The 11933-nt window shown below is 50.9% G+C and overlaps 1 protein-coding gene across 4 annotated transcripts in view; it reads left to right on the top strand.

Annotated features, from left to right (window-relative positions):
• Positions 1-1932, top strand: part of SPOP (speckle type BTB/POZ protein) — a 74513-nt gene extending 72581 nt beyond the window's left edge. For all 4 annotated transcript variants that reach the window (XM_037149875.2, XM_053655838.1, XM_037149874.2 and 1 more), the window contains one exon: positions 697-1932. In XM_037149875.2, the coding sequence (XP_037005770.1) occupies positions 697-841 (145 nt within the window). In that variant the 3' untranslated portion in view covers positions 842-1932. The remainder of the gene's footprint in view (positions 1-696) is intronic.
• The last annotated feature ends 10001 nt before the right edge of the window (positions 1933-11933 follow it).

Below are 11933 nucleotides of genomic sequence, written 5' to 3'. Positions count from 1 at the left end.
TTATTTTTAGAGGGAGAGAGGGAGACATTGATGTGTGAGAGGAGCATCCATGAATCGGTTGCCTCTCGCACGCCCACAGTCAGGATCCTGGTCTGCAACCCAACCATGTGCCCCAACGGGGAACCTTTCAGTTTGCAGGCCAGTGCTCAATCCACTGAGCCACACCAGCCATGGCTGTAAGATTATGTTAAAGGAGTTACTGATTGAGGCAAAAGAGAAGGGGACCACCAAATGTTGGTCCTAGTGAGTGCTCATTCTGTGCTGGAGAGGTTCTTGATGCTTTGTAGATTTAACCGCTCAGTGAAGTGTAGTTAGCATCCCCTCCTTTTTTACAATCAGATAGGCCCCAGGCTCCGATCCCCTCTCTGGATAGGGCACTAGTAATGGCAAAGCCAGAAGGAAGCTCAAAGTTGTTCCTTCATTAGTAACATAAAGAGCGTGGACAGTGTAGCAAGAGCCTGAGGAGCACTTCACCTTGCAGTTGATAATATGGTGGCGCAAAGTCCTGCTTTTCAGAGTTCAACAGCCACAGTCTGGTCAGTTCTGCACACTGTCTAAAGAAGCAAATTCTTACACATATTAAGGTTTTCTTTTTGAGTGTTTCTTGCAAACTCTGGGAAATTAGGCTGTCTGGGTGGCTGTTTAGTTATTCTTCACTCACGCCTTTGGTAACCCACCTCTCCACATTTCTCCTAGTCATGCTTCAGATGTCTTGGAGACCTCCGGGTGGAAGTCCATGGTGGTGTCACATCCCCACTTGGTGGCTGAGGCGTACCGCTCTCTGGCTTCAGCACAGTGCCCCTTTCTGGGACCCCCACGCAAGCGCCTGAAGCAGTCCTAAGATCCTGCTGTTGTAAGACTCCACTTATTTTCCAGAAGCAGCAGCCACTGTTGCTGCCACTGACCACCAGGTAGACAGCGCAGTCCATGGAGCTTTTACTCTGCTGTGGGGGGACTGCAATGTGGCCCCAGACTTTTAAAGCAGCACTAAATAAACTTGGGGAAATGGGGGGAGGGAAGGGCCAGGGACTTGGGCTGTTCGACCTAATGAAACCCTGTCGCTGTGTCACTGTGTTCCCTTTGGCCTGGCCGAGTGCGACCCCGCGGGCACCGGGTTAGGCGTGGCCCTGAGGACTTCCTGGCGGCGCGGTACTTGGAGAAACCTGCCTGCATCTGACCGAGCAGAGCAGACCGTCAGGTGCCTGGAGCAAAAAGGAAAAAGAAAGAAGGACATTTAGTTTTAAGACAAGGGGAAAGAAAAGGCAAGAAACAAGGATTTTTGCAGAATTTCTCAAAAATCAGTTTGTGGATTCCAGTACTATTTATATTGAGAGAAGTTTTGGTCCATCCAGCTGTGCTAAAACTGGGGTATTTGTGAAAACCCCTCATCACCCCACAAGTGTCGGAAGAGCTCTCTGGTTGTTAGCACTTACTGTTTGCAAGAACAGAATCTACCCTTTTGTCCCTTTATGAAAAGTGACGAGTGAAAGCGAAAGGAGGAGGTCATTTGATCTGGAAGATGAGTGTTCTGATGTGGTGGCTTTTGCAGAAAATCTTTATTAGTGTTGAAAACTGGAAAAAAAATAATTCACCCAGATTCATACTGTCTTGACAAGAACTATGGTTCTCTGTTTTTAGATATTGTGGAAAATGTTTTTTGGCATTTTTCTCTGATTTTATTTCTTGTTCCTCCCCCACCCCCTTTTCTTAAAAAAAGAGGAAAAAAACACAGAACAAAAAGAAGAGAAAAGGAGATTTTATTATTAATGCTGTGTGAAAAAACCCCAGCCCCGACTGCTCAGCCGTTTGTTCGTACTGCGCCTGTGCAGGAGCCAGTCCTGCCCCTTCCAGTTCACCCCTCTTCCTACAGGGGAGAAGTTCCAAATGTTCATTTTTTTTCTTTTTGAAAATATAAATAATGACTATTTTGTACTGTGTGGTATCTCTGGTCTTTTGTTTCACCCGTCGGAGTTGTCCTTTGGGTGTGAGCTCTTTAAGGGATTTCGAGGGTCTTGTCCGGTCCTTCGGCCGGCAGAGACTTGGTTTGAAACATCCGAGTGGCGGGGACTTAGTGCATCTCCCTGATCGTGCGCTTCTTCGGTGAGCCCCTCGGTGAGCCGCCGGCAGCCGCCAGCCTCTTGCCCTTCCTGAGCACATCGCAGCCCACATTCTGCTGGGGTCAGGCTCCTGCCTCTGTCAAGGCAGTGAGAGTGGGCTCTCTGGACCCGACGTGCTTTAAGGCCTACTCTATGTCCTTCCTCGTGAAGTATAAAACATCAAGGGGACATGGGTGTGGAGATTATTAAATAAAGGGACATTATTATCGCTGACGGGGTCTGTCACTGACTCAGTGTGTCTTCAGAAAGGTGGTGTCTGAATCCCCAGTGAGCTCACAAGAGTGCCCTGGGCCCCCTTTGCCTTTCACACAGCAGTGGGGACAGGACGGTGGGGGACGCTGGAGAATGCACTGGCCATCCGGCCAAGGTATGTCTTAGTTGGCCTTAGATGGTACCTCGATTTGTTTCACCTTCCATCTCCCTTCAGGGACCGTAGCCTCTTGAGATATTTCAGTTTTCATTTATCTGGCAGCCCCTGCAATGGAATAAATGTTTATTATGCATATAATCAAAGACAGGATCTGCTTATTGGAAGCCAACCACTCCATCGCACTGTTCGGTTTCCTCCTAAGTGTCACCTACATGAGGAAGTGCCCAGTTCCCCGTGCTCTGGCTGCGGTCCCTGTGCCTCCTCGGTCCTCAGCCCAAAGATCAGCGCACACTCCAGGGGTCGAACAGGCACAGTCTCCGGTGCCACCTGGTCTCCACGGCGACTGCGTTGGCTCGGCAGTTACGTTTTCAGCAAACCATGCGCACAGTGGCTCCTGTGAGCTTCCCAACAACTTGAGTTTGGTAGGACGAGTGATAAATATCTTCCCATTTTATAGATGAGGGAAGTCAGGGGACTTGCCTGAGATCACAGAACTGTTGAGTGACGGTCCTTCTCATGTAGAACCCTGAAAAGATTGTCAGCAACAGAGCAAGTTTCTTTTGTGAAATGTTTAGGTACGAAGTGGGATGCAAAGCGTCCTTTCTGTAGGAATAGCAGGAGCGAAGCTCTGGAAGGATGGCTTTGCTTGCTTGCTCTCCGGCGGTTCCCAGAGGACAAACCAGACTTCAAATTTGCTTTCTTCTTCATTCACAGAAAGCTGCAGGTTTGGGGCTGGGGCTTCGGAGAATGTGTCCTCAGGAGGGCAGCAATCCCGGCACCGAGCTTCTGGCAGGATGAAGGTCTCTGCTGGGATTTCCCATTATTTATGGAATTTCTAATGTGGGCTTTACTGTGGGCACAAAGCTGTTAGGGTTTCAGGTACAGGTGAAGCTGCTCCATGCTTCTCTGTCGTTATTACATTATTTCTGGACGTGTTTGTTTGTGTTGAAATGCTACAGTTGAAGCCATCTGGTTATGACAACACCAGAGCCCCAGCATACTGTTCGTAAACCTCCCACCGCCACCACCCCCTCCCTGAGCTCCCCCACATCTGAAATCTAATTCACGTTAACTCCGCAATCTGGGGCATGTGCTCTCGCTGCCGAGATGGCCGTGCCAGTGGAACAGTTGGAGGTTTCAATTCCGCAAGGAGATGGCTTATTTATCGAAACAATATTTCAGGCAAGGAGTTTCAGAGAACCTTTGGTGTTGCTGTATCAGGTCCAAATTGAGTATCTGGTGTCACTGCTCCCCACTCCCTCCTCCTCCCACCCCACCCCCGCTGTCAACCCCCTGTATCTGGACATGGGAACAGTGAGCCATCCATGGAGAATTGTCCCCACTCCCCATGTGGAGATGAAACCTCTCTCTGTTAATGGGCATCTCAACCACCTTTAGGGGTTTTAACTTTTTAGGTGAGAGATGGCTTTTCCTTTTCGCTGCTAAGTTAGCTGGCCTTTCGGGCCTTAAAGAGATTCCTCTTTTTAAAAAAATTCCAGCCAGAGACATTAAGATCTTTTCTTAGGCCAAAAAGATCTCTGCCTTGACCACCACTCTGCATGTTTATTTATGAATCTGGTTTAAACCTGTTATGGCATCTCCGTGTAGCTCGAGCCCCGTGCAGATGAGAAGCAGCAGCTGCGTGCGAGCAGCACAACGAACGGGGGAGTCGGGTCACACTCTGAAACCGACTGGTGCTTTGTTCTGGCTTTTCGGTTCCTGTAAGAGAACAACTAAATTCTCCCAACATACTGCGTTGGATCCTTTGGTTTATCTTTGTCAGAAACAAACCCTTGGCTGGAGCCCAATCTTATTTCCCACAACTAATTATCTCTTTAATCAGCCTGGGCCCAGCTCGTTGCTTTATCTCGTGACTTTTCACTGAACTCTGCCCAGCGTCGCTTAGATTCATTTCTGACAGCTGACTAATCTCACATTCAGGTGAGGACCACTGGACTGTTCTTCCCGTATGTGTGTGCGCAAGGCAGATGTGTTTTTCCCCTTTTAATCTTAGAGGAGACTGCACCACATTGGGACGTTTGACCCAAGAGGTGGGCACCTCGTGGAGACAGTGAGCAAGGAAGTGGAAACTTGAATATTGTTGACTGATAGGTCTTCGTGCCACTGAACTGTTAGCAAGGTGATCAACCCCCTGTGCCCTTCCCCCCCAGAAACCTTGTAATGTTAGAGCGGAAGCTGGCATGTGGAATACCATTTGGTTCAGGTTTCTGCAACTCTTAAGGGAAAAAAAAGTTTAGACTTGAGGGAATTCAGTACAAGCAACAGAAATGATGAGCGAGTTGAAGGGGATCAACTCTAGGGAGGAAACATGGAGATAAAATAGGTATAACCCAGGTATGGGAATGCAGCACCAGCCGGCAGTGTCCATATCTCACAGGACTTTGAACACTTGCCAGCTTGTCTCCTGCAGCTCCCATCCATCCCAGCTGCAGTGCTTGTGAAGGTGATAACATAACTTCCTCAAGGTCACTCAACCTGGCTCCGGGCCAAGGAGCAACAGAAGGCAAAGGAATAGTTTCGGGGCATAGGTCCAAGGAACAAAGAGCGAAAATCCAAGAGTTTGCCAGGCAGTAAAGAGGATGTACCTGCTTTTACTGCGCAGTTGAAGTCAGGAGGAGTTTCAGCCCCCTCAAGCCCCTTGAAGGTGAGCTACGGACAATCTGAAGAGAAGAAGGAGCCCCCCCCACATAGTTCGTCTTCCTCTGATGTCTGACAAAACAGACATCCAGAAAACTGAGATGACATACTCAAGGTCACAGAAATGAAAGCTCAGGCCACTGATCCAACAAGCGATGGCCGAGCACTAGACGGCGCCAGACGTTACTGGAGGCTAGGGTTGAGGTGGAGGGTAGGGTTTCTGTTCTACTAGTTCAGTCTAGTGAAAGGGGCAGGGGAATGGGTTTCAGGACTGAAGAGATAGTGAGTTTGCGCAAAAGGAGGTCAGTGGTTACCTTAGAGCAGCTTCTGTCAAGCGATGGAGGCAGCAGCCAAGACCGATGAGAAGGTAAGCACACAGATTGAGTGTGAGCTACTATCTCCAGAAGTTTGGCAGGGAGAGAGGAAGGGAATCTCTCCCACCCACTCTTAAGAACTTATGTCTCAATTTAGTCAACACATTTATTTTTGTCTGGAAGTCATCGTGTACAGGTTGTTCCATAAAATTAGATACTTTCATAACTGGTATTTGTAACAAAAGTCATGTTTATAGAATAATTATAGCTTTAAATTGAGAAGAAACGAGCACCTTCAGCCCTGCCACAATTTTGAGGATGGTTTTCCTAAAGACAGGTGTCTATACTTAAGCCTCTCCATCTTCCAAGTAAAAATTTGCTTAGAACTGACTGTAAACCAACCTCTCAAATGTTTTCATGAGCCAGTGGCTTGGTTCAGTGGCGTGCTGCTGAAGGAGTATCATTCACTTCCCCCGAATAAGCTCTGCTCTGATTGGTAGCGCTAGTCGGTTTCCGTGGTGTGGACACGCCCACCATGGCCCATTTCAGACTTCCAAGGAGACCTTAGCATGCAGGGGTGTCCGACCTTTTGGCGTCTCTGGGCCACACTGGAAAAGAAGAATTGTCTTGGCCCACACATTAAGTACTCAAACACTGACAAAAACTGATGAACAAAAACAATGTTTTAAGTAAATGTATGATTTTGCACTGGGCTGCATTCATTGCTGCCCTGGGCCGCAGGCAGGTTGCGGGTTGGACGCCCGTGCCCGAGTGCAGAGTTGGACGGGGACACACAGCTCACTAAACATATTTCCACCGTACGGATAAACAGATGTATAAAACCTCAAGAGCATGCATGATAGTGGGGCGTAAAATAATTAGGAAGAGGTGAATTCTGAGTATTGCCTTTGATATTAATCGTATGTTAATACAACTTAAATTTTTAACTGGCCACTCAACAAGGAGCTCTTGAAATTCCTCAAGATGTAACAGTTGGCTCTAGAGAGCCGCTGTGAACAAGCTTCAACACACCACTCACTGGTGTGGTTTCGAGTTTTTCCTCCAACATCTGTGCGCCTCATTGTTTCCTGGAAGCCCACACCGGCTAGTTCAGCGGTAAAGGGAGAACTGCTTTCCCAGAATCTGTAGGTAAATCAGCATTGCTACATGAACCAACAGTCATATTAACACATTTTAATCTCTGCTTAAATGTTTTTTTATCTCTCTTACCAGTACTGGAGGTGTGTGTTTTATTGAGACACTAATGAAAAATAGGCCCATCCCCTGACAATCTGGTATCATCCCCAGCCACCCGGAGGCCAGGGCTGTGGCACAAAAGTTCAAGAGGGAAACAGAGAGGGAAGGACATTCGAGAGTGGTCAGCATATGAACGGGTGATCCCTAGGGTCTTCTATGCCCACCCAAGTTTTAAAAACTGCCTTGGTTTGGCCTTTTAAGAATGAATTCTTAGAACCCTCTCTGTTTCTTTTGCTAGTAATTTATGTATACATTCGCTAGATGGTGTGCCAGGGGCTGTGCCAGTTTCTAGGGGTAACCGGTGAGTAAAACTTCTAATTATGGGGAGGTAGCGTCCTTAGGAAGCCCCCAAATACATTATGCCCTGCCGAGGTGAGTGCTCTAAATGAAGTGGATAAGGCAGGGTGACAGCGTGGGAGTGGGGAGTCCATCTCACCTGGGAGACCCAGAAAGGCTTCCCACAGACAGCAGCTTTTGAAAGCAAGAGCTGAAGGATGGGGAGCTGTCAGCTTGGTGGCGTGGGAGAGGCAGGTTCCTCTCACACAGGAAGCCCTGAGTCAGGAGGGAGCGTGGTGCGCTCCAGGAGGCTGGGTGGCCAGAGCATGGAGAGGCGGAGAGCAAGCTGGAAGCCAGGCTGACAGGTCCTTCCCAGGTCGTGTTTAGACCGTGCAGGGCATTTATACGAAGCACAGTGGGAAAATCACTGAGCTTTAAGGGGTGACAAGTTTCATTTTAATAAGCTCTTTAGCTGGAATATAGAAAAGTTAATGTTAGAAGCAGGAATGGAGGAAGGCAAGAGGTCATTTGGATGAGGGAAGTGGCTGAGCTAGAACGGCGGCGGCGCGGATGTATCTGAGATGCAGGAGGCAAATGCGGCAGAACCTGATGATTGGATGGAGGCGGGATGCAGGGGTGACGAGGCTAGACTCACAGAGTACAGACCGACCCGAGTATAAACAGGCTTCATGGAGATTTCATTGTTAATTTCACTCGTTAGTGGTGAGACGCCTTGAGAGGCCCAAGTGGGAGGCGTCGCGTGGGCTGCTGAACTTAGGAGCCCAGGTCTCAGAGGAGCGGTGAAGCCCGGAGAGAAGGTTCTGGGGAGGTACTGGCTTGTAGGTATCACTGAGGTCCTGGGGTCTGTTGGATCTCCAGGAAGTGCAGATTGAGAGGAAAAGGAGGCCCAGGACTAAACCTTAAGGAGCTCTTATATTTAAAATCTGGTAAAAGAAGATAGGCCACAAAGGAGAACAACTGGTCAAGATAGGAAAAAAATATGTAAATGAAAAGAAGCAAGCAAAATTGTTGAAAGTATCAAATGCTAGAGAGTAAGAGAAAGAATTTTAAAATGCTCATGGAAGCCAGATCGTGAAAGTCACTGGTGACTTCAGCTAGAGCCATCTCAGGGAAGGGACCCCAGCTGGGGTGAGGGGAGGAGTGGACAGGAGGGAGGGACAAGGCTGAGGCAGAAACGGAGGAGGGAAGTGAGTGGGGGCTAGGGGTGTTCTGCTCCTTCCTAGTGAAAGCAACGCAACATGAGCTTGTTTAGAGCCGGTAGGAAGGGTCCAGTAGCAATGAAGCAGTGAACGCTCTGAGGTCCAGTAGAGAGCAGACACTGTGCCCAGAGGTTCGGAGAGGGCTGGGAGGAGGTCGGGTGTCCTTAGGCAGAGGAGGGACACTCTCTCTGGGTTTGAGGAGAGTCCTGCAGAAACAAGTGGATTTGTCTGATAGTGGGAAGTTGAGCACATTTTTCTCTGGGGGATGTGTGTGTTTCTCAGTGTTCATTAGGAAATAAGGGCAATGGCTGAGAATTCTGGAAAGTGGCGGGGTGAGCAGCGATCTGAGCTGTTGTTGGGGAAGAGTGTGGTGAGAGTGCAGGCCGCACGCAGGGTCTGGCGGCAGATGGGTGTTTGCAGAGCACAGCAGCTGGAGTCCAGGAGCCTGGCGCCAGCCTCCCCCCACGTTCATGACGCTGGTCGAAGTACTTGCCTATGTGAGCGTTAGTTTTCTCATCTGCAAAATGGGCCTCTCAGAGTTCTCCTGGGACACGAATGAGGAAAGTATATGTCAATTCCTTAACCCAGTGATTGCCATTGAACGAGGGCTCCAGCAAGGTACACTGCTGTTAATGTTATTGTTACTGCTACTTCGTTCTTGATGGTTCTAACCTAAGCCATATGTAGTCTTTTGAGTCCATTGCCTTGTAAGATTTCTTGGAATGGAATCTAGATCTGCGATAAGACACTGGGTTGGGCACCTTCCGGAGCATGGGAATCTCCCGAAAGCATCCCAGGCGCTCTGGGCTCTCACCTGCTGTAAGTGTGCAGGAGGGAGAGGCCACAGGGGTTTCAGGGAAGAGTCTGCCTGCACCGAGTCCCTCAGCCACCTGGAACAACTCGTTCTTCATTTACGGTCACCACTGTCATCATGGTTATCATCTCCAAAAGCTAGGAGTGCTTGACACAAGGAAGCATGCCGACTTGTGTTAACAGGGGTGAAGATCGGGCTTGGGGAGAGGAAGCAAGTAACTTTAGGACCCAGGAGCCCTGTTTCCTGGACCTGTTGCTGCCTCCCAGGGGCCAGGGAAGGGTGGGGGATGCGTACCTACTAAATCAATCCTATCTTTTTTACACTTTTTTTTCTTTTTTAGCTTCTTTTTTTCTTCCTGTTCCGCCCTTGATCTTCCTTCCTTCTGGAGCATAGAGGCTTCCATTTATTTCTCCTTCGTTTTCCTAGACATTTCTCTACCCCGTCTCTAGTCCTGCTCACTAGAGTGACATCTTGAGCCTGATCCTGCCGCATAAAAAAATAAAAAGAAAGCAAAAAAAAAAAAAAAAAACCTCTGCCTACAACGAGCCCTCCAGTGCTGGTCTCCGCTGAGATGTGGCAGATGGCAGAGCCTGACTGAGCTGCAGCGACCCCCTCCTCTCCCAGACCCGGGGCTGCCAAGACTGGTGAACGGGGCGTTTATATACCTTTCCACCCTCTCGTACCCCTCACCTGCCCCCAGTGTCCCCACACCAGCATCATTCCCATCTATTGCAGATGCCGCCCTCCAGGGTTTAGCTGCCTCTTGACCTGTGTGTGTCTTTTCCCTGTCCTTGTGAAAGAGGCCCACGATAGAAATCCAGTCCCGAGTGCACCCGTGAGTCAAGGTTTACTGGCCAAGCCCTGTGTGAAGCCCAGGCACCTGCCCTCCCCAAGATGTGGGAGAAACGGGCCATGCCAGGCCCAGTCCCTGGGGACTCACTGTCTGGTACAGTCCAAGCTGGTGCCCTTCACACACCAGTTCCCAGGGGTGCCAGCAAGGGACCAAAGGCCATCCAGCTGATGAGAAAGTGACCTATCGAGTGGAGGCGGCCTGAAGTCGGGGCAGGGGGAGAGATCAGGGTGTGTGGCGTGGAGCGTGGGGGCCAGGACCGGGGCAGGAGGGGCTCTCACTGGTGGGCTGATACAGCCTGGGGAGGGCTCGTGGCTCGCTGCCCTGGGGGCTGAGCCCTGTGCTTCTAAATAAAGACCCTTTGGCCACCTGCATTCCTTGAGCCTTGTGTTATGTTTACGGGTACAGGTCCCAGAGGGACTGTGCACAGGAACCCCTCATGTGCCACAGGGGTGTCCGGAGAGCAGAATGTGAGATTCTGGGCTGCAGAAGCAGCAGGAATGCAACCAAGTGCCCGGGTTCTTGGCCAGAATCAAGGAGAACAGAAGTAGGTTCCTTTGTGTAAGTGCTGTCTTTTCATAGACCCGACAGAACTCCAGCCTTCCCTGTGGGTTTTTCCTGCACATTGTTCTTGCAGCAAGAATGAGGACCCATGGCCATTCGCCAGCCCGCCCACCAGCCCACCCAGGCCCGAGCGAGGCCAGAACCCACTGCCCCCCCCATAAGCTGGACTGCGCTAGCAGCCGCTCACTGCAGCCAGACACTGTCCCAGCTGCTTTACCTGGTCCAATGAACAGTAGCCCTCCGGCAGGTGAAGATCACCCTCATTTTACAGGTGTGGAAACCGAGACACAAGGATGTTCAGTCACATGCCCAAAGTCTACAATTAGGCCACCAGGCTCCGGAATCGGTGTTCTCAGCAGCTGTTCTCTACACAGCCAGCCCTGCAAGAAAACCAGCCCCTTCCCTTCCCAGGGCTCTCGGCACAGCAGAGTCGCCCTGCCGTGAGCCCTGGGAAGGTGGGGGGTGGGGTGCTAGATGGCAATAGCCCTACACTGACATGATGCCACTGTTCACAGAGCCAGCTTGCCCCTCAGCGGTGAGCAGGTGGGGGGAGCAGGGCCATCCAAGACCCTGAGAGGAGAGCTGACTAGATCAAGATCACATGACAGCTAAGACTCAAGCCCAGCTCTCTTTAAACACCTTGTAGCTGAGCGTGGTCTCATTTTGAGCCAAAGATGGGGGAACCTAGGCTCCTTGGGAGTGAGCAGGCCACTTACCCAGTTGAACCATCTGCACACCCACCATAAAAGGGAGCCTGGTGTGAGGAGGAAAACACTAGGTTAGGAGCCCGAGCCCCTGGCTTCAGTGCTCCCCACTGCACCCCAGGAGCTAACCTGGGCCTCCTCCAGCCGGAGGACCTGGGCATGTTGGAGTGTGATTGGTGCAGCGGCTCGTCGTCCTGTCACAGTCCCTCTCCCACGGTGGCTGAGCGGAGGCTGTGCTCACACCCTGGCAGGGCACCTGGGCCAGGTGAGCTCACGAGATCCACCTCAGAAGTAGGGCCTCCTGCCTCTGGGGAGCCTCCAGGCCAGCTGGACCGGGGCGCATGGCCCCTGCTCTCACGGTCTCCAGGCTGAGGGGGGGACAGCTGTTTCTTGTTAGTCAAAGGTTGGGGTTGGGGGGAGGGGTACATCCACATCTCCTTCTGTCCTCAATTTGGGAGGTACAAGGTGCTCCAGCCTCAACCTGAGTCAGAGGTAGGAACAGGTTCTTCAGAGGATCACAGAGGAAGCAAGATGAGTGTGGAGTTGGGGCCAGACGCTGGAAGAGAGGAGGGGGTGAGCAGGAGGGACCCAAAGGCCTGGAGACGGGGCAGGGTGTGAGGGGGCCACAGTCAGCAGGGCGAGCTACAGAGCCTCCCAGCTTCAGTGCCCTGCAGAGAACCTTTGGGTCCGGAGAGGCGTGGCTTGCTGACTCCGACTCCCAGTTTCTTTTTACACTGGGCTTTCTCCCCTCAGCCGGCCGCTGACATCACACTGGCCCCTGTGGAGCAC

The sequence above is a fragment of the Artibeus jamaicensis genome, unplaced genomic scaffold (assembly GCF_021234435.1).
Source record: "Artibeus jamaicensis isolate MK-2021 breed Jamaican fruit bat unplaced genomic scaffold, CSHL_Jam_final contig_1998, whole genome shotgun sequence".
Classification (NCBI taxonomy): Eukaryota; Metazoa; Chordata; class Mammalia; order Chiroptera; family Phyllostomidae; genus Artibeus; species Artibeus jamaicensis.
Note: the sequence above shows the minus strand (reverse complement) of the source record. Positions and strands in the feature narration are given on the sequence as shown.